Source organism: Myotis daubentonii, chromosome 8 (assembly GCF_963259705.1).
Source record: "Myotis daubentonii chromosome 8, mMyoDau2.1, whole genome shotgun sequence".
Classification (NCBI taxonomy): Eukaryota; Metazoa; Chordata; class Mammalia; order Chiroptera; family Vespertilionidae; genus Myotis; species Myotis daubentonii.
The window spans coordinates 18,101,420-18,123,386 of record NC_081847.1 but is presented as its reverse complement, the minus strand read 5'-3'; the positions used below and the strand labels follow the sequence as shown (position 1 = coordinate 18,123,386).

General features: G+C 43.4%; 1 protein-coding gene across 2 annotated transcripts in view; it reads left to right on the top strand.

Annotated features, from left to right (window-relative positions):
- The first annotated feature begins 633 nt into the window (after nucleotides 1-633).
- SLC24A3 (solute carrier family 24 member 3) overlaps nucleotides 634-21,967 on the top strand; it is a 489,682-nt gene continuing 468,348 nt past the window's right edge. Inside the window, exons 1-2 of one of the 2 annotated variants that reach the window (XM_059705440.1) lie at nucleotides 634-1,666; nucleotides 2,357-2,494. In XM_059705440.1, the coding sequence (XP_059561423.1) occupies nucleotides 1,225-1,666; nucleotides 2,357-2,494 (580 nt within the window). In that variant the 5' untranslated portion in view covers nucleotides 634-1,224. The remainder of the gene's footprint in view (nucleotides 1,667-2,356; nucleotides 2,495-21,967) is intronic. The other variant, XM_059705441.1, reaches the window with a different exon arrangement.

Sequence of the window (21,967 nt, the reverse complement as noted above, 5' to 3'; positions counted from 1 at the left end):
ACTTAGACACCTGGTTTACAAGCCATCCTCTTATTGAGAAGCCCTTTAAGTTTTCAGCCTCACCAAAAATGCATCTCCTTCTCAGGGCTGTATCCGCCAGCCATCCCAGCCAGCAGCCCTAGGCAGGCACCAGGATGAAGCCAGGAAGCCTGAGGAGGAGGGTGGGGGTGTCTGACATGCTAGGTGTCCACTCTAAATGCACACCTTACCTTCTGCAGGGCTGTGGACCTAGCCAGGCCCTGGGAGAGTCAACACCTTTGAGGCAAGGGAATGGGGGTACTAGGGCTTTGACCTCAGAGTTAGGGGCTCACTAAAGCTCCCTGAGGAAAGCCTGAAGCCTAGGAGCCTCCTCCCAACATTGGCCAGGGACCCCCAGGCCGCCTCATCCAGGGACAGTGCCAGCTGCCCCACTTCCCTGGCCCCAACTTCAAGCTTTATCAAGGAGTGAAGTGCGGGCCGGGGCCAGAGGGGGGAGCCAGGACACCCCCAGTGAGCCAAGAGCCTCTGGGGAGCCCTGTTCCAGGTCCGGAGACTGGCGTGCAGGGGGATCCCCACAAGGGGGCGGAGGGAAACCCAGGAGGCCCACAGGAGGAGGCGAGGCGGATCGCTGGGCGAGCGCAGCCAAGCGCGCTGCACTCGCGGCGCCCGCTTTCTGGGCAGAGGGTAGGTAGGAAGCTCAAGAAACCCTGGTTTCTCCGAAAGTTTCCCGTGAATCCATTTTCCTGGTGACCGGCTTTTCAGTGGCGGGTTGGGTTTCCCTTCCCCTGGCGAGAAACGATTGAAGGCTTGCGCACCGGGCTCCCACCTCAGCTGTCTCCTCCCCACGCGCCCCCTCTGCGCGGTGCTGGCCAGAGCTGGGCTACGTCCCACGCTGCCCCCCGCCCGCGCCCGAGTCCCTGTGCGTTGCAGGCTGCGGGGAGTTGCGCCCTCCGTGCTCCCGCCTCGCTCGGTGCTCCCCGCGCGCGCCGGCCCCGCTCGACCCCAGCTCCCCGCGCGCGGACCATGGAGTAGGCGGGCGGTCCCGTCCAGCGCTCCTGCAGCCGGTGAGGCCGGAGCCAGCCCGGGTGGCCTCGCCAGCCGGCAGACTTGGCCAGCGGCAGGGCCTCCTCCCGCCGGTCCGTCCCTGCTCCTCCTCCTCCTCGGCCGCCCCCGCCTCCCGGCCACCCCCGCCGCCCCCACCGCGCCGCCGCCCGGGGCCGAGCGCGGACGCCGAGCGTGGGAGCCATGGCGCGCGAGGAGGAGAGGGACCCGGAGCGCCGGGAGGCGGCGGCGCGGGCCCGAGGCGAGGAGGAGGAGGAGGAGGGAGAGGAGGGACTGAGCGATAGCGACGACGAGGACCAAGACCAGAAGACCGGCAGCGGCGAGGAAGAGGCAGAGGAGGCTGCAGCGGCGGCTGGGCGGGAGCGCAGCGAGAACGCGCGGCTGCAGAGCGCAGGGCTGCCTCCCGCCTCCGTCCCCGCCGCGGCCGCCCGCGACCGGAGCGGCCGCCGCCCGCCGGGGCCCCCGCCGGGGTCGCTGCCCTGCCTCCCGAGGATGCCGTCGCCCGAGGAGGAGGATCGCGAGCGTCGCCGGAGTCGCCGGAGGGACCTTCTGCTGAGCCAGCTCTGCTTCCTGGCCTTGGTGGCGCTGCTGCTCTGGTCGCTGTCAAGCATGCAAGAGCATAATGGTGAGTGCTCGCCGCCTGCCCGGAGTGGGCGCTGCGGCTCCAGCGGCTCGGGGCTCCCGGACTGGGCACGGGCGCGCAGGCTGGGCCAGGGGCACGGGCGCCGGGCACGAGGAAGCCCACTGCCCCTCCGTGGGGCTCGGGCAGAGAGGGCTCTGTAGGCGAGCGGCGCGCACAGGGTAGTTAGCACGCTGGGTGCTTGGCTGGCCCTGGGAACCCTTACCGGTGTCTTTTGGAGGGACTTAGCCACAAGCTGGAGAGACTGTCAGCCTAAGCAAGTCCCCCAATAAAGTTGACATGGTAAGATTCGCCACCTGTGCAGGTAACCACCTGTACACGCTTTGGGTTGAGGACGTGAACGGGGCTGGTTGACTGGTGAACACATAGTTGCCAAGTGTTCTCCATATGGAAGAGGCACAGGGTGGACCAGATAGAAAGCTCCCTACCGGCCTTTCCAGAACAGATGCTGGGAACTCCCAGATAAGAAAAAAGTGTTGGCCATTGGCTGGGGTTTAGGAACGGACTTGTTCTCTTAAACTAACCAGTCACTGGGAAGACTGATCCGTTCTGTGGACTTGCCGTTCTGGAATAAAGGGTTTGGACTCAGCTTTCATGCTGCCCTGCAGTGGGGCCACCTTCTCACCCACAACTTTTGTTTTATCTTTGTCGTTGGCCTTCCTTGCGCTGAAATAGCTCTTGTGGAGAAATGTGCTCACAACAGTTGTCCACCGAAAACAATTTGGACCGTGGGGTGCAGCTGTCTAAGAAACAGAGGAAAGACTTGGAAGAATAATTGTTGTAAAATGGTTTTATATCCCAGCCAATCAAGCGGTATGTTTCCTGGGAAAATAGTAATAGAATAATTGTGAGAAAAAGCTGTTACAAATAGTGCTTTGGTGTTGAGAGAGACACAGCTTTAACACAAGTGTGTTATGAAGTGCACAATAAAGGCATCTGGATGTTGATGGTAAGATGTTTTTAAAGGTGCCATCAATTAAGGGATTTCTCCCAAATTGGCTGGTCTCGTGCTTCGTGGGGAGAGCAGATGGTCCATCTTGGTTCAGGCCTTAGCAGACCTGTTGACAGACTTCATCATATATGGTAATATGAGAGCCGGTTCTGGTCTTCAGTGAAGCTGCTAAGATTCCACTCCTCTCCCTATCACTCCCGATTCCCAGGTCATCTGGCCATGGGGACTGACATCAGGTAGGGTTCTGTGCTGGGTGAGCAGAGTGGACCCCTCTCCCAGGGCAGAGTCAGACCTGCCAGTTCTCACCAAGAGGGTTTTTATGAACCCCATTTCCATCTTAATTTCTCTGACTCAAAGCCAGTCTGTACTTCATGCCACCTTTGGAAAGGGCCATTTCAAGTCACGTACATGCCGGCCATTTTTCTTGCATGTCTGGGCTCTATGAGTCATAGAGTTCCCACCACTTTCCAGGATAGGAAAGACCTTTTTCAGGATGGGGAATGTGACCCATACAACTACATCCATCAGTGGCAGGGGGCTGCCTGGGCCGCGAGATACCTGGGATGTTCTGGGGGGGGGGGGGGGGGGAGGGGAGGGAGTGTTAGGCTGCAAACTGGGAACCTGGTGACTGGAATGTCATTTTGAAATGGTTTCCCTAGCAGTGACATTTCTGTTCAGGTGCCAGTGACTCAGATTTAGTTCCAAAGCATAGCCCTTCCCCCCACTCCTTCCCTTGATCTCGCTTCTTCGTACAATTCATATTCTCTTGTCCTCTCTCCACCCCCTACCATAAATGTGGGGCTTAAGAAGACCCTCACACCAAGCACCTGAAGATAACAGAGAAAAGCCGGCAGTGTTAAGGAGGTGCCATCCCACCTCCATTTATTTCCCCCAAATGACATGCTCGTCATAATCCTGTGTCGAATCACCCTTTTTTTTCCTGTTATATATTGGTAATTTCATTGCATGATGCACAGCAATATTTTGCAGCAAGGCACAGGTTTTTTTTGAGATAATTTCAAAGATTTTCATTAATGCGTGTGAACCTGCAAGTGATTATTTTGCTTGGGAGTTTGTCATTCAACGTACCTTAGGCATTTGAATAGTGAGTATCACCCTGGAAACTTGATGCTACTCTACTTAAGGGTCCTTTCAGGATGGAAAAAAGTTTGGAATTTAGCATTTTTAAAAAGATGCTGTGACTTAGGCTGAGTGATTCGCTTAAGGTCACACAGCAGTTGATGAGCAGAGGAAGAAACCAGCCTGAGTGGACCTGGCTCTTTGATGCCACCTCTGTCCCCTGGTATTCCTATCACCATGTGGTGCAGCTTTGTAATATTTATGTAACCCTATAGGGGGTACCTTCATAAGGATCAAAGGTAATATTTTGATTTATTCACCTGAAAGCCATGCACTGATTAAGGGTAACTTCCCAGAGAACTCTTTTCTAACACATACTGACTTTTTTTTTAAAATAAAAGGACAGTCCTTTACTAAACCTAAGTAGAGATTTGTTACATAATGTTGTATAATATTTCTAATCATATGGAATCTGAGATCCCTTTCTTGACATTTAACCAAACTCAGTATTGGTTCTTTTCTGCTGCGACGAAACAGGAGCATTGTTAAATTTAGGTCGAAAGGGTTAGTGCTGGAATCAAGAAAAAAGTTAATTCTCACAACAACAAAGGAATAATGATAATCGGAATCTGGTGGGCTCTAAAGGCAGTCACTGTGCTCAGTACACTGTATAGGCATCACCTTATTTAATCAACAAACACTCTTTACAGCTGTGTGAACCTTCAGCAGCGGAGAAGGAAAGAACCTGGGTGCCCTATTTAGTTGCCCCGATGGAGATCTCGGTTTTGATCTCCGTTTTCAAAGCCAATTGAAATAAGTTGTCAGATTTGCTAACAAGAGTTTTCTCTTTCTTTCTTTTTATTTTGGCAGTGGGGATGGATTACTTTTGTATGTTTTGAGTTTTTAAAGTGTTTAGTTATTCTTTGAAGTAAGGAACCTGGTCATCTTATTCTAGAAGTGGTGTGGATAAAGCACAGGGGTTCTAATTCAGAAGTAACCATTCCCTGAAGAATGTTCCTGAGAGGTGAATAGTGAATAAGAAAAATTATACATCTATCTATCTATCTATCTATCTATCTATCTACTTTTACATATACTAGTACATACACACATACTTTGAGATACTTTCTCTTCCAGTTACTATTGCTGCGTAACAAACCACCCCACATGTATGAGTATAAAACAGTTATTTTATTTTTTTGCTCATGGATAATTTGGCGCAGACAGCATAGTGAAGGATGGCTTTTCTCTGCTTCATTATGTCTGGGACCTCAGCTGGAAAGATTGAAAGGCTAGGTGACTTGACAGCTGGGTCTGCAGCCATCTGGCGACAATATCACTCCCGTGTCTGGGGTTGATGCCAGCTGTTGGCTGGACCCTCAGCTGAGATGTCAACCAGAACACTTACATGTGGCCTCTCCATGTGCCTTGGTTTGAACTTCCTCAGAGCATGGCAGCTGGGTTCCAAGAGAATAAGGTAGGAGTGCATGGCATGTTTATGTCTTAGCCTCAGGAGTCCCATGGTATCACTTTTCCTGTTGGTCAAGGCAGTGAGCAATGTCAGCCCAAGGTCAAGGAGATTGATAGACACTGTCGCTTACTCAATAGAGGCGTGCCGGGTACGCTGTGGGAGAGCATGTGCAATGGGAGATACTGGCGTGGCTGTCTTCGGAATACCAGGGATCCAAAGGCTTAATAACTTACAGGTAATTGCAGGTATTTCCCAAGGTGGTAAATGGTGAGTAATAAATGCACTTCCACCTTATTCTCTTGGAACATCCGTGTGTATGTCATTTTTGGAATGCCTTGCAATCATGAAAACATTGCTACTCATCTCACTGGTGTGGGATCCAGCGGCGAAAAGCGGGCGGCCGTGGAGTTTTATTGCGAATGTCATCGGCAGACCTGAGAGCCCATCGTTCGCTTTGTGGTTTCCCATTCTCAGAGGACCGTGACCGTGACCTTTCCATCCCTCGTGTAGCTTAGAGGGAAGTCTTACCAGATTCTCCAGCTTTATCTCCCCTTCCCATGCTTTAACGCCCTGGCCTTTCTTCTGTTTCTCAAAAGGCTGACACTTCTTCTGGCCCAAGGCCTCCAGCACATGCTGGTCCCACTGTCACCACGGCCGTAGTTAATCCTTCATCCTTTACTTCCTGGCCCAGGATCTTCCTGACCAGACTAGGTTCCCCATTTTGCTCTCTGAGCAGGCTCTCTCCTCCCTTCATAACATTTATCACAGTTGGCAATTATGTATTTCTTTAGTTATGACTTGAGTAATATCTCCTCTTCACCAGGTTCTAAGGTCAGGAGGTCAGGGCCACTGTGAACTTGTCTCACCTTTGTCACATCTGTCACCCAGCCCATAGTAGCTGTTCAAAAGATCTTTGTTCAACTAAAAAAGCTCTTTTGATTTTCAAACTACAGAGTCTGTGCTAGATCGAACTACCGTGTGTTAGGAGCCCACTGGCTGGCACACACTTTATTTTCATGATTTATAATTCTGCCCCCAATCCAGCAAATTCGATGCTTTTATTCATTTTTCATGGGCTAACAGTGAGTTGCAGAAAGGTGAGTGCCTTGCCCAGTGTCCCTTCATCAAGGGGCAAGATTTGAACCCAAGCCCACCTTGGTCAGAGCTGCATGCCGCCGTACTCCCTTGCCAGGGCTTAAGGGGATGTGCATAGAAAATGGGAGTCACGCTGCCTTTTTCAGTCAACCGGAGAGTAAAGGAGTAACAGAAGGTTGCTTTCATAGAAGCAGCATTTTAGAAACATTGCTTTTCAACTTCTTCTATTTTCTGCCTAAACATATATAGATGTGTGCCTTTCCTCCTGGCTTTTCTTAGTTGCTCATCAACCCAGATTTTTCTCGGAGATTTCCTCCACTTGAAAGCCTCCAGCCCTTGTGGGAAGGTTTTTTTACCCCGGAGGGTTGGCAAAGCCAAAAGAATTGCAACACCAGCCATTTGTTGAGAATTCCACAGCCTGGTGGAGGTTGGCTGATAGGACACGATTTTGGCATCTGTATTTTTCTTTAAGGGCATTTCTTTTCCTTAAGCAAAATAATTTTTGGGGGGAGGGAATAATAATAGTACATATACTTTTATAAAGGGGGCACGGAGATATGAGGAGTTCAGAAAACATCTCTGAAATCCCACAGCAAATGGGTGATTCTGCTGGGAAGGTAATTCTAGTTTTTCTGGCCTTTTCTTGCCTTTGATTCCTGTGGAACTCGTTTCGCAATGATGTTGTTTATCATTTGCAGTGGCTTGAAACATGGTGTTGTTCTGTAGGATTTAGAATTTGAAGTATTAAGGATTCAAGTGGAAGAGGTTTTCTGTGAGTGAGGTGGTGATGGCTCACAATTTCTCAGACTTGGGTGAGACCGCCTACACTCTCCCTGGTGGCTACAGATCTCATAGGGTCCACCCGCCTTTCACTCCTCGCTCTCGGTGTTTGGGAGTGGTGATTCTCCTCCTGACTAAGTGTCCTGGGGGCTTCCCCGTCTGTCATTGGTTGTCTCAGTCTGCAGCCACCTTTACAAATGGTCCGTTTCCGAAACTCTTCTCAGTGGCACACCTCGAGTGGGTCTCTGCCTGGACCTCACTGATATAAAGACCCAGGGGACTATGTTCACTCATTCCATACACACCTGTGGCTTTTTGCTAGTTACCGAGGTGACAGAGAGGTCAGAGACGGACACCCAGAATATCATCCTAGTGGCGCACAGGCTTTAGTGGGAACAGGGACGTTGAGCAACTAATTTTCAAGCACCGTGAGAGATACAAATGAGAATACAGTGTGGCGTGGAAGAGGGGGTGGTCAGCAGAACCTGGAACGTGGGGTAGAAAAGGAACCAGGTTGGTAAGGATGGGGACAAAAAGGCAAACTCGTAGAAAAATGGGCAAAAAATACAGACAGGAAATTCACACAAAGAAAAGCAGTTGCAAGTGGCCATTAGATACAAGTGAAAAATGCTCAGTGTTCATAGTAATCGGGGATATCCACATTTTAAAATGATGAAGTACCACTTTTCAAGATTAGATTGGCAAAACTGAAAACATGAGAATATCAAGCGCTGACAAAGGTGCAGGAGAGTCTCATATACTGCAGGTGGGCTGGTAAGTTGGTACCTGGACACTATCGGAAATGGCAGCATGATCAGGTTTTAGACCAGCCGGGGGCAAACTACGGCCCGCGGGCCGGATCTGGCCCGTTTGAAATGAATAAAACTATTGAAAAAAAAGACCGTACCCTTTTATGTAATGATGTTTACTTTGAATTTATATTAGTTCACACAAACACTCCATCCATGCTTTTGTTCCGGCCCTCCGGTCCAGTTTAAGAACCCATTGTGGCCCTCGAGTCAAAAAGTTTGCCCACCCCTGTTTTAGACAGAGACTTCAAATGGAGCCATGGCCTTTTAATGAGATTGATGTGTAGAAAGGATGGAGGTGGGATTAGAATGGCAATACGTAGATATTTGAGACTGTCCAAATCAACCCAAGGTGCTGATGTGAATCATGAAACCTAGCTATTGTTCCTTGCTTGTCAATCACTGTATTTCTAGGAGAGGGTGAACAAATAAAGTAAGCCATCTGTGACCTACTTTGGGGGAATTTCACATTTGCAACTTTGTGTTTTTCTCCTCATTTTTCCCTTTGTGTTTCTGCGTTGTTTGACCTCAAGCAGGAGTCATTTTCACTGTAGTGAGGCAGTCAGCTGGGGAATCAGAGGGTGTGTAGGGCAGGAAACAAGCAGTTTTCTAGAGTAGGACTTTGACGTAAGAACAAAGTGGGTGAGATGGGGCATGGGTGACCAGGAGGAACGGGGTGCCATAAGTTGACACTAAGAAGTCAATAGCACCAGTTTAGTGTGTGTGTGTGTGTATAAAATAATTATATATATAATTAATAATATATATATCGGCTGCCTCTTCATATAAACAGTGCCCAAGATATATATATCTATATATAATATATATATATATGTGTATATATATATATATATATATATATATATATATATATATATATATATATATAATTTCAGAGAGAAAAAGAGAGGGGAAGGGATAGATAGAAACATCAATGGTGAGAGAGAATCATTGATAAGCTGCTTCCTGCACACCCTGCACTGGGGATTGAGGCCACAGCCTGGGCATGTGCCCTGACCAGGCATCAACTGGTGACCTCCTGGTTCACAGGTCGACGCTCAACCACTGAGGCATGCCAGCCGGGCATTAGCACCACTTTTAAGTGAGAATGTGAAGCATTTATTAATGGAATTTTGACTTCGATTTCTGGCAGGGCGTTTAGGTAGAATATAGTGAACTGTGGAAAGCCAAGATTATGAGCAGTTGCAGCTACACATAATCTGTGAGTAGGATGCATGAGGGTGAGAATTGTACCTTTGGTTAGCTCCGCGGGTCTCAGTCTTCTCTGCACATTGTGATCACCCCAGTTTATAACTTTAAACCTTACTCTTGGCTGGGTCCTGTCCCCCAGAGATTCTGATGGGATGCTTAGAGGTATAGCCTGGGCATTGAAATTGTTAAAAATATATATTTTTATTGATTTCAGAGAGGAAGAGAGAGAGAGGGGGAGAGAGAGAGAGAAACATCAATGATGAGAGAGAATCATTGATCAGCTGCCTCCTGCATGCCCCTTACTGGGAATCAAGCCCGCAACCCTGGGCATGTGCCCTGACCAGGAATCGAACCAGCTACCTCTTGGTTCATAGGTTGATGTTCAACCACTGAGCCACACTGGTAGGTCGGCATTGAGATTTTTTAAAAGTGAGGCAGATGGCTCCAGCATGCAGCCAAGACTGGCACCACTGGGCAATGTCAGTGTTTACCTTATCATAGCCACGTCGGTGGTGTTTGCTTAAAGACACTCGGCATAATTTTTCTGTCCTGAACATGAGTTAATATTGGTCTGCTTAGTTTTCTAAGACTTTACCACTCATTGAAGCCCAAACTTTCCTCCAGTCGCCTTCATCTCCTCTTCATATAGACAGTGCCCTTAGATACTCTGTCTAGTTCTCTTTCTGAAGAAATCTTTTCCACATTCTCTGGCCTGGTCTAGTCTGGAGAGGTTGCTGGTGAAATCTGCTGCCCAGTTGTCACCTTGAGCTCCCCCTCCAGCCTCTTCTGCATCCCTTCCCCCCAACACCTTCCCTTCCCCCTGCTCTCCCTATGTTGAAAGCTCCGTTTCCTAGAACTCATGTATTGGTCTTCCCTGGTTTTGTGGTATACATTTTCGAGGATCACATATTACACACTGTAAGTACCTCCTAAGACGGGGGTGGAAATAACGAAACAAAGGTTTCAGACGTTGTGGGTTTGAAAATATATTCATTTTACCGCCACACTTAGAGGACAGTTAGGCTGGATCAAGAATTTCAATTAGAAAACATTTTTTTTTTTTCCCATCAGAATTTTGAAGGCATTGTTTTGCTGTCTTCTAGCTTCCAGTGTCACCTTGCCTCTGAGAAGTCAGATGCTGTTCCAGTTTTTAATTTTTTTTGAGTGAGATTTGTTCTTCCCTCTAAGGACATGCATGCTCTTTGCTTTGCTCATAATGTTCACCAGAATCATGTTTATGACTAGTGTGGTTCTGTTTCATGCATTTTCTTGGCCACTCACCTGGTTCTTTTAATCTGGAAGCTTTTGTCCTTCCTATCTGTGAACTTGTCTTTTATGATTCTCTCTGTCTTAAGTTCTCTTTTCTCTCTTCCTGGATTGTTTATTATTTGGATATTTGACTTCCTGGGTTGACTTGATTTTCTTATCCCTCTTATCTTGTGTGTTTTTTTTTTCTCATCCTTTTACTCTAATGTCTGTATTTTCTTAATCATATCTTCCAATTCTTATATAGAGCTTTTATTTTCCGCTGTCATATTTTTTATTTCCAAGAACTCTGTTTTCCTTTGGAAGTTATTTTTAGTAGCATCCTGTTCTGCTTCAGTGATATAGAATCATCTCTTATATCCCTAAGTTATTAATAATGCCGTTGAAGTTTTCCTTGCTCTGTATAGAGTCTGTTTCTCCAAGTTGCTGTTGTCTATTTACTTTGTTTTGATTTTCATATGATGTGCTTTCTTTGAATGTCAAGTGATCCTCGGTGTCTACTCATATTTAAGTAAGGCCATTAAAACAATGATTGGAAACTACAAGGAGGAAAGTCTGTTGATTGTGTTTCTGTAAGCTGAACTGACTGGGCCATGTCATTGGGCGTCCTCTGCATCTCTAGTTTTAGTTCTTTATCAGGGAAGGGCCAGATTTCCCAAGCAAGAGTTACCCACTGCCCTGTCTTGAGGGAAAAGACATGGTTACTTCTAATAATCCAGTGGGAGAGGAAGCTGGGGTAGGGTAGGTTTCTTTTTTTGTTAAAAAGAAACACACTCCTAGACTCAAGACCTTGTCTCAAGGACAACTATGAGTATGAAAAAGCTGGAAAAAAATTTTTTTGTTAATCCTCACCCTAGGATATTTTTCCACTGATTTTTAAAGAGAGTGGAAGGGAGGGAGGGAAGCGAAGAGAGAAAAAGAGAGAGAGAGAAAGAGGGAGAGAGAGAAATACCTATGTGAGAAAGACACATAGATTTTTTTGTCTCCCACACGTGCTCCACCTTGGGCTATGGATGGAACCTGCAACCTAGGTACCTTCCCTTGACTGGAATCAAACCTGAGATCCTTCAGTGCTCAGGCTGATGTTTTAACCACTGAGCAACACTAGCCAAGGCTGAATAATTTATTTCGATACACTGCACGACCATTACAAGTTATTTCTTTCCTTGTCCCTTCCTGCCTTCCTTCCTCCTGTCACTCTTTTAGCTCCTATACACATGAAACTGGTAAGAGTTGTTGCCTCCTGGAAGGACTAGTAGGTGGAAGGTGAGTTTTCATCATATCCTTCTTTTTAACTGAAATTTGTTTTGAGCTAGTTGTGGATTCACATGCAGTTGTAAGAAACAGTAGAGAGGGATTCCTTGTAGTTTTTCCCATTCCCTCCAATGGTAATATTTTGCAAAATTCCCATATCCTATATAATAAAAGAGAAAAATGGTAATTGGCGTACGACGATACCCTTTTCATTGGCTAATCAGGGCTATATGCAAATTAACTGCCAACTAAGATTGGCAGTTAACTGCCAACTAAGATTGGCAGTTAACTGCCAACAAGATGGCAGTTAATTTGCATATGTAGGCACAATGCAGGGAGGCGAAAGGGAAAGCAGGAAGAAGCCCCCTGCCACTGACAGTGATTGGAAACCCAGGGGGGAGCTAAGAGCTGGGGGGCAGGGCAAAGGCGGCCCTGGGGCCGCCTTTGCCCTGCCCCCCAGCCATGATTGGAGAATCAGGTGCCTTTTCCGCCCTGGCCAGTGATAGCAGGAAGTAGGGGTGGAGCCAGCGATGGGAGCTGGGCACGGTCGAAGCTGGCAGTCCCGGGAGCTAGGGGCCCTTTGCCTGGGCCTAAAGCGAAGCCCACGATCACGGGGCCGCTGCAGCTGCGGGTCCCTGCTGCCCGGGCCGTCGCCTCGGCCAGAGGCGTCAGGCCTGGGCAAGGGGCCGATCCTGCGATTGGAGGGTGATGGGGGTCAACGCCTGAGGGCTCCCAGTATGTGAGAGGGGGCAGGCTGGGCTGAGGGACACTCCCCCCCCACACACATACCCAGTGCACGAATTTCGTGCACCGGGCCCCTAGTAATATTATAACCAGGGTAGCGACATTGATGTAATCCACTAATCTTATTCATATTTCCCCAGTTATATCTGTACTTGTGTAAGTTCTGTACAATTTTTTTTCTTATGTAGGTTCTCCCAACCACCACAGTCAAAATGTTGGACAGGGTCAGCATCACAAGGATAATGTGTGTTGCCCATGAATAACCACACACTCCCTACATACCTTAACTCACTCCTATCACCTATTCCAAATTAAGTTAATTTAAAAGTTATAGCTTTAAGAATGAAGTAAAATTCCACCACCAGTAATGCTGCTCTACACAAAAGACTGCTGATACGTTGGCAGCAGGGACATGAGTGTAGGTCAGTGTACACCAGTGAAATTGGGACATGGAGAGTTATCTCAGTCATTGCAGTTTTATTACTTTCAGGTATTGTAACCGGAGCTAAGTGCTAGATAAAGGTCAGGCATGGCTCGGTAATAGTTTCTCTAATGAACAATTTTTTTCTGTCATTTACACAATATTTCTGAATGAATCCTCCGTGAAAATAGTGCATTTGTTCATTTAAGCAGTTTAGCCATGCTCCTTGCAATATTACATTCACTGTGATTCATTTCCTAGAACAGTGATTTTCAACCGATGTGCCGCAAGAATTTTTAAATCATGCAAAACCTGATTATTTAGTCCGGGGCACTGACCTCTTTTCCCTCAGATTGTCAAATAAAAAAATGACAACAGCTAACACAACAATAGCTGTCTGGTGTGAATGAATAAAAATTATACCTATTTTTTTTGTTAGATTGGCAAAAATATATTTTTTAGTGTGCCACAGAATTTTAGTAATTGGTTTATGTGTGCCATGAAATGAGAAAGGTTGGAAATTGCTGTCCTAGAATATTAGAGATGGAGGAGATGTAGAGACCATTGTATCTTATCATCTGATCCTGTGTTTAAGGAAACTGATGTGAAAGAGAATTGAAATTGGGGTCAGAACCCAGGTTTTCTGACTCTGTGCTTAGTAAATACTTCAGAAAAAAAAACACAGCAGAAAATTAAGGTTAGAAATATATTTAATGCAAACTGTCAGTGAAATTATTTTAAATTCTGAAACGTTTCTGAAGTGCTGGGATCTTGCTAGGAATTATTTGGTATGTGTAGTCACTAGATGGAGAAAATTGGAGAATTTCAGGGTGAAATACTTGTAAAAGATGAGAGATTTGTTTATCCAGACATACTGGCTTTTAGGATATGCTTAGCTCACCTTAGGAGACAGTTAACATTGTTGACTTACCTTCTACCTGAGCAGTTACCTCACTAGCATGAGAACGGTTGGCCATTTTAAAAATGAGTGCCCTTTAATTTTTCTTGTTATGGGCCTTTGAGCTTACAAGATTTTAAAATTTTAAGTTGCTAGTATTGCATTTCTAATCTGTTATCTGAACATCACTTCCAAGGAAAGCAAAGTTTCCTAGGACCTACTAACCCAGGCTTTGGAATTTGGTGGTAATGACCTCTGAGTGGGACTTCATGGTGTGTGCTGGGGTTTGCGCAGAAAGAAAACTCACTGTACCTACTTTAAATAAACTTGGGCATGAGGTCAGGCCAATTCCAGTCTTTCCCAACATTGCAGTATATGTCCTTCCTTATGCATTTTTAAATTGGTATCCTACTATATGTAATGTATGAGATCCTGCTTTTAAAATTTTAAAAAAATTAACCCACAGTAAAATTAACTGACAGGATACAGAACAGAAATCCCCCCCACCCAAAAAAAAAAAATCCTTCGGACTATCTCTTTGTAATCACACCTTCCCCATCCCTAATCCCTGATTTGTTCTCTTTCACTATAGTTTTATCCTTTTGAGAATGTCATACAAATGGAATCCTATGTAATATTTTGATACTGGCTCTTTCACTTACCATCATGCTTCTCGGATTTATCTACATTGTTGCATGCATCAGCAGTTTATCCCTTTTCATGGCTAAGGTGTATTTCATTATACAGGTGTACAGCAGCTTACGTATCCATTTACCTATTGAAAAACATCTGGGTTGTTTCTAGTTTTGGTATTTATGAATAAAGCTCCTATAAACATTCAGATCCAGGGTTTTTAATTTTTTTTTTTTTTTTTTGCCTTATTGCATTGGCTAAGACTTCCGGTACAATGTTACGTTTGAGTGGACATCCTTCCCTTGTCTCTGATCTGAGAGGGAAAGCCTTCAGTCCTTCAACATTCATTATGGTATTTGCTGTTGGATTTTTTACATGTCCTTTATCAAGTTGAGGAAGTTTCCTTCTAGTCCTAGTGTGCTGACAATTTTTATCAGATGGATAGCGAAGTTTGTCAGATGCTTTTCCTCCATCAATTGATATGATCTCGTGGTTTTTCTTCTTTAGATAGTTAACGTGGTGGGTTACGTAGATTGGTTTTCAAAAACAGAATCAGCCTTGCATATCCTGGATAAACCCCATTGATCATGGTGTGTTTTTCGCTTGCTGGTTTCCTGCATTTGAACTGATCATATTTTGTTGAGGGCTTTTGCATCTGTGGTCGCCCAGGGTACTCATAGTTCACTTTTCTTGTATTATCTTTGGGTTTGCTGGCCCATAAAATGAGTTAGGAAGTATTCCCTTTTATTCCCTGGAAGAGATTGTGTAGAATTGGTGGATTCTGCTGTTTAACTTATTATAAACATTTCTCCATGGCATCAAACTTAAAAAATAATTAATGTCTGCATAATAATAATGATATATTACAATTATAATATATTTTTAGTATTATACCAAGTGGCATTTATTGAGCAGTTAGCTTGTTTTAGGTACTTTAAGTGCTTTACCTGTATTACTCCTTTAATCCCCACAATATCTGATGGAGTAGGTACCATTATTATCTCCACTTCACATTCAAAGAAAAATAAGACACAAAGAGTTTAAGTAACTTGCTAAAGCTCACAAAATTTCTACAGGGCCAAGGAGGATTTGAAGTTAGGCTGTTTGATTCTAGAGCCAATGGACTTAACTATTACATTATATCATCTGATTATGTCCTAATTTATTTATGCAGGCCTCCACTTGTGATAATTAGGTATTTTCAGTATCCTCACTATGATGAATGTTCTTGTGTTAAAATCTTTGATAATCTCTGACATTTTTTTCAGGGTGGGTTCCTAGAAGTACTTACTCGGTGTCAGAAGTACATGCCCATTGTCAGAGCTAACACATACTTTCCAGGAATCTGAACAAATGAGAGATTCCAACAGCAAGGGTTGAGGGTGCTCAATTCAGTGTTCTCTGCCAGAATTGAATAAGTATGGTTATTTTACATATTTTAAATTCAGTTTGATTGCAGAGAAATGGTTTCTCAGTGCTTTAGTTTGCCTTTCTTTTTTACTAGGGAAGCTGATATTTGAAAAATGTTTATTGGTCTCTCATATTTCTTTGCTTGTGAGGAAAATTTCTTCATTTTTTTCTAATGGGGCAACAGTATTTTTATCCATGATTTGTAAGAGCTATGTTATATATATAAATATCTTATCCTAGTTCAGAAGTTTTGCTTTATTCACTTGGAAGCAGAAGGTTTTCATTTTTATTTAGTGAAAATTATATTTATATTTCTTTTCCCTTGTATTTATTTTTTCATTGTGTTATTCCTAGATCCAGAATCTCGATTATATATTAGTTCCATATAATCCTTCATGTCTTTTCCCTGTTTTATGGTTTAATTAAAATTTTTTAAACTCTTTGCTCATTTGGATTTTATTTTAGCATACAGTAAAGAATTGACTTTAAACAGATGAGCAGGTTTAACAGTTAAATTGCTTATTTAAGAATCTTTCCTTTACCCACACATTTGTAGTACCACCTTTATTTCATGCCTGTGTTCTTATGCACAGAAGCAGTTTTGTGATGTCTAATTTGTTCTACTTACCCATTAATTAATTGTTGTAGTTTATTAGCTTGTTAATTATCTCATAGAGCAAGACTCCTCTTGTTTTTGGGAAGAACACTATTTGCTATTATCATTTGTTTATCCTTTTAAGGGAGCTTTAGAATCTCTGTCAAAGTTTGCCCAAATGCCTCTGGGTTTTTACAAATCTATTTTGTGGAAAATATGGCATTTTATTTATTTTTCAAATATATTTTTATTGATTTCAGAGAGGAAGGGAGAGGGAGAGAGATAGAAACATCAATGATGAGAGAGAATCATTGATTAGCTGCCTCCTGCACGCCCCCTACTGGGGATTGAGCCCGTAACCCCGGGCATGTGTCCTTGATCAGAATGGAACCTGGGACCCTTTGGTCTGCAGGCCAACGCTCTATCCACTGAGCAAAACCAGCTAGGGTGAAAAAATGGCATTTTACAACATAGAATCTTCTCATTCATAGTGTGCTTTTCATGTGATCCAAGGCTAAAAAAATAATCAATGGAGATTCATGATTATTTCCCTATCTATATTTTACATTTGTTTGTGAAAGTTAATCTGGTATTAATTCTTTATTGTTCTTATTGTTTTATTCTTTATACATTCTTTTAAAGATTTCTTTTAAATTTATTCTTAATTTTATTATTCATATTTTAATCTTAAATTTTAAACTATATAATAAATAATTAAAACACATTTATTATACAAACCAATATCTTGAGTTTTCCAATAATTTGCAATTATAGGGAATTTAAAATTCAGGCTGTAGTTGAATAGCTTCTTACTGTTGGCTATTAAGTTGGTTACTTTCATTCTGCTGTGGAAGTTTTCTTTAATTTCTAGTTTTCTAGTTTTTTTTTTTTTTAAATTAGAATGGATGTGGTGTGTGGTCAAATGCCTAATTAACATTTATTGGAGTGTTTTATATAACATAATGTAAATAAATATCTATTTTGAGCTGCCCCTGAAGTAAACCCTAGATATATACTTTTTAAAAAATAATGTTGGATTTGATTTGTTTGTATTTTCTATAAAATTTTTGCTTTTATATTCATGGCAGATATTAGCATTACACTAACTTTACAAAACAAATTGATGATTTACATGCTCTTCTGTGTTCTGGAATGTTTTATGAAGCATGGTAATGACCTGTAACTTTAAAATTCAAGAGAACACTTACAGTTCTTCTTGGCCTGTATTCTTGCAGCTAATTTTGGACAAACTTTTCAATATCTTCCATTGAATATCTTTTCTGTTTGGGTAATTTGTTTTCCCAGGGAAATGCCAATTTCATTAAGGTTTTTTAAATGAACAAAAATATGCGTTGCATTTTAAAATTTTAACTTGTTCTATAATTGTGATTCTGTAACATTTTCCTCATTAATAACTTAGTTGTTTCTCTTATTTTCTGGATGAAATTTGACTGTATTTTTAATTTAATTTTATTATTTACCAGTTTTGCTCTTCTCCCTATTTCCTGAGTCATCAATTATAGCTTTAACTAGAGGCCCGGTGCACGAAATTCATATGCTCAGGAAGGGGTGGGTCCCTCAACCCGGCCTGCACCCTCTCGGAGTTCAGGAGCCCTCAGGGGATGTCTGACCCAGGGAGTGGGCCTGAGACGTCAGTCGGACATACTTAGCATTGCCACGGAGGTGGGAGAGGCTCCCGCCACTGCTGCTGCACTCACCAGCCGTGAGCCCAGCTTCTGGCTGAGCAGCGCTCCCCCTGTGGGAGTGCACTGACCATCAGCAGGCAGCTCGTGCATTGAGCGTCTGCCCTCTGGTGGTCAGTGTGTGTCATAACTACCGGTCATTCAGCTGTTTGGTCTATTTGCATATTAGCCTTTTATTATATAGGATAGTTTTTTTTCAAAATCATCTCTAATTACTTTGTTTTCTTTTCTAATATCTTTACTTAAGTGCTATATATATATGTGTATATCTAGATATTTTATTGAGAATTTTTAAAAAATATATTTTCATTTATTTCAGAGAGGAAGTGAGAGGGAGAGAGAGAAACATTAATGATGTGAGAGAATCATTGATTGGCTGCCTCCTGCACACCCCCTACTGGGGATCAAGCCCACAATGCAAGTATGTGCCCTGACTGGAAATGAGCTGTGACCCCCTTGTTCATAGGTCTGTACTTAACCACTGAGCCACACCGGCTGGGCTATATATTTTTGTTCTTTCTTGCTAATGATGCATGTGCCTTTAAGGGCCACTTTAGACTCTCCTTATAAGTTTTACAATGTCATGTAATCATTATTGTATTTTTCTAATAGTCTTGTAATTGTAGGTTTATATTTTCTATGCAAATAATTATTTAGGAGAGTGATTTTTTCATTTCTAACTTGTCAGGTTACTTTTATGTGTATATTTGGAAATACCATTTCTAATTTTCTTTCATTTTGTCCAGAAAATATTACTTTTGATTGTGTTTTTGCTTTTTTATTATGTTGGTAACTATTTTTTCTCCCTGTTCATTATATAATTGTTTTAAGCATTTCCTCTTCGTATGGTTTATTTTACTTATTTTATTTATAATTAAATTTATTGGGGTGACATTGGTCAATACGCTATATAGGATTTAGATGTGGGTTTCTATTTTACCAGATCTGTATATTGCACTGTGTGCTCAACACCCAAAGTCAAATCTTCTTCTGTTACTATATATTAGGACCCCCTTCCCCACCTACCACCTTCCCTCTGGCAACCACCACACTGCTGTTTATATTTATGAATTTCAGTTTTATATCCCACATATGAGTGAAATCATATGGTTCTTAGCTTTTTCTGACTGACTTATTTCACTGAGCATAATATTTTCAATATACCTCACACCTGTTAGAGTGGCCATTATTAACAACACAAGCAATAAATGTTGGAGAGGTTGTGGAAAAAAGGGAACCCTCATTCCCTTCTGGTGGGAATGTAGACTCCTATAAACGCTATGGAAAGCACTCTGGAGATTCTTCAAAAAATTAAGAATAGAGTTACCATATGACCTAGCAATCCCTCTCCTGGGTATATCCCTGGAAAACTTGAAATGATGGATTCGCAAAGATGTGCACCTCTAAGTTCATTGCAGCATTATTCACAGTGGCCAAGACATGGAAACAACCAAAGTGTCCATAGAGGACTGGATAAAGATGTGTACGTATACACAATGGAATACTACTTAGCCATAAGAAAGGATGAAATACTGCCATTTGCAACAACATGGATGGACCTTGAGAATATTATGTTTTTGCATTTGTTTTGATTGTTTTTCTTGGAACATGAACCGTTTGTAATTTCGATAGCCATTTGTATGTCTTCCATGTCTATCACCTCTTTCATCATTTCCCTTTTTGACATTTCCCCTTCATTCTATGAGTCTCTAATTTTTTTTTTCTCCTCAGTAATTTGATTTCAGTTCTTGGATCTGCTCTACTGCCTTATTTTCCATTTAGGTTTTGTTCATGCATTTCTTTTTTTTTTGGTGCTGTTTTTTTTTTTAACCATTTCATATCTGGTCCACTTCCTTAGCTTTGTCTTAGCCTATCTGTCCATTCAAAATTTTTCTTCATATGGTCCATGTTTTCTTGCATCATTGAGACTGCAAGATAGATTCTTTCTAAAATTCTACTTTCTGTACTAAATTATTTATGGAAGTATAAGGTTTTTCATGTTTATGCTGCAGAGAATTTTAAAAGTGTTTTTGAGTTATCTACCTTTGAGAGAAAAGATCCAGGTTGTGGGGGTGCCTGTTGTGGGGTGGGGGTGGGGGGGTGGGGGGCAACTTTCCTCTATCCCTCTGGATTCTTGAGGCTGAGACACTGCATACATGAGAGGTTTGAGAACAGAAAGTTAAAATGAGATTCATATGACACTCTGAGCTAGAGATGAGGTAAGGTGCCTTGGGGCTTCAGAGAGAAGGAAGGTCATTGTAGGATGACAAGAAGAGCAGATGTTCAGTAATTAGTAGTTTTCCCTGCCCTATAGATAAGTCATAAGAAGTTATTTCTGGTGACAACTCTTATTGTGGGCAAGGCCCCTAATTTGAATTAAGGAAAAGGTAAGAGCTTTTCTCATGAGTCTGCAGGGTCTTTATTGCCTTCAGCTCAAAGTAACTCCCATGCCAGTTGGCACGTTTTTGGGGAGGCCTGTTCTGAACCCCTTCGCTGTGAACAGACTGTCCGGTCCCTGCAGAGCACTCACCTTGCCGCATCCTTTCAGGTTACTGTTAGCATATCTTCAGTTCAAGGTGTGGTTGTTGTTCATGGTCCTTGGCTAAATTCTGTTTGTGTTGTGTTTTCTGGGGTGCCTTAGCTTGCCTAAGAGGGGGTCTCCTGCTTCTGCTGTCTGGTGGTTTGAATATTTAGATGGAGCTTTATTCATATAATTTCAATCATTTCATAGTTCTTCCTAAACTTCGATCTAAAGACAGTACATTAAACTCTGCTACCCCAGTTTGTATCCTCCCCATGGTTCTTTCCATCTCTCTTCCTTCCTGTTATTCTCCAAAAGCCAGTGTACCCCCATCCATCCACCCTGTTTCCTTGGTTGAGATGCATTTCCAGGAATTGGGGTCTCTGAGTGGATGGATATAGAAAGATGTATTCACGGGGTGGGAGTGCCCTTGAAAGCAGTTCCTTTCAGCAGTGAATTTCTGAGATAGGGGTTCACACCCGGGGATCAGTGTGCTCTCCCACAGTCCACATCCCACTCTTGTGTTTCAGCGGCTCATCCACACTCAGCCTCTTTTTATGCATTTCTACATTTCTTTCAATGGGAACGCAGGAAAGGGTGAGTCACATGCCACCGGGCAATTACCACAGTGTCGCACGGAGCCTGCTCAGATATTAGCCTGAAATTTTTAGTTTGTTACAAAGAAGAAAACATTTAATTCATGGTTAAAGAGATTCAGGAACAGCTAAATCTATCTAATATTAACTAACTGGTCGTTGTGTTTTCCAGGTTCACACCTCTTCCATGCATTTTTACCTCAATTATCTCCATAGAACCATGGATCAGGTATTATTAGCCTCCTAAAGTGACTTTCCCAGAGTCTCACAGGTAGACAGTGGTACCCTTCACTGTGCTAAATCATCTCTGAGGAAAGAGATTACTGAATGTTTCCTATCAGGGAGTTCAAGAGGAAGCTCCTCCCCCCCCCGCCCCCCGCCCCACCAGGCCGTTGCAGAACCCAGACACCTTTGAAGCTCCCCTCAACGGTATTCAGGTCCTAATTCCTGCAACCTGGAAATGTTATGTTACATGACATGTGGGAATTAAGGCTGCAGATGGAATTAAGGTTGCTAATCAGCTGACTTTGAGATGGGGAGATTACCCTGGGTTACCCAGGTGGGTCTCTTGTAATCACAGGGATCTTAATAAGAGAAGGGAGAAGGCAGGAGGGCCAGAGTCGGGGAAAGTGATGTGATGACAGAAGTAGAGTGATAGGGTTGCTGGCTTTGAATATAGAAGGGAGCCATGGGCCCAGGAATGTGGGCAGCCTCTTGGATCTGGAAAAGGCAAGGAAATGGATTTTCCCTCTGGAGCTTCTAGAAGGAACACAGCCCTACTGACACTTTGAATTTATCCCGGTGAGAATCCAGTTGGCCTTCTGACTCCTAGAACTGTAAGATTTG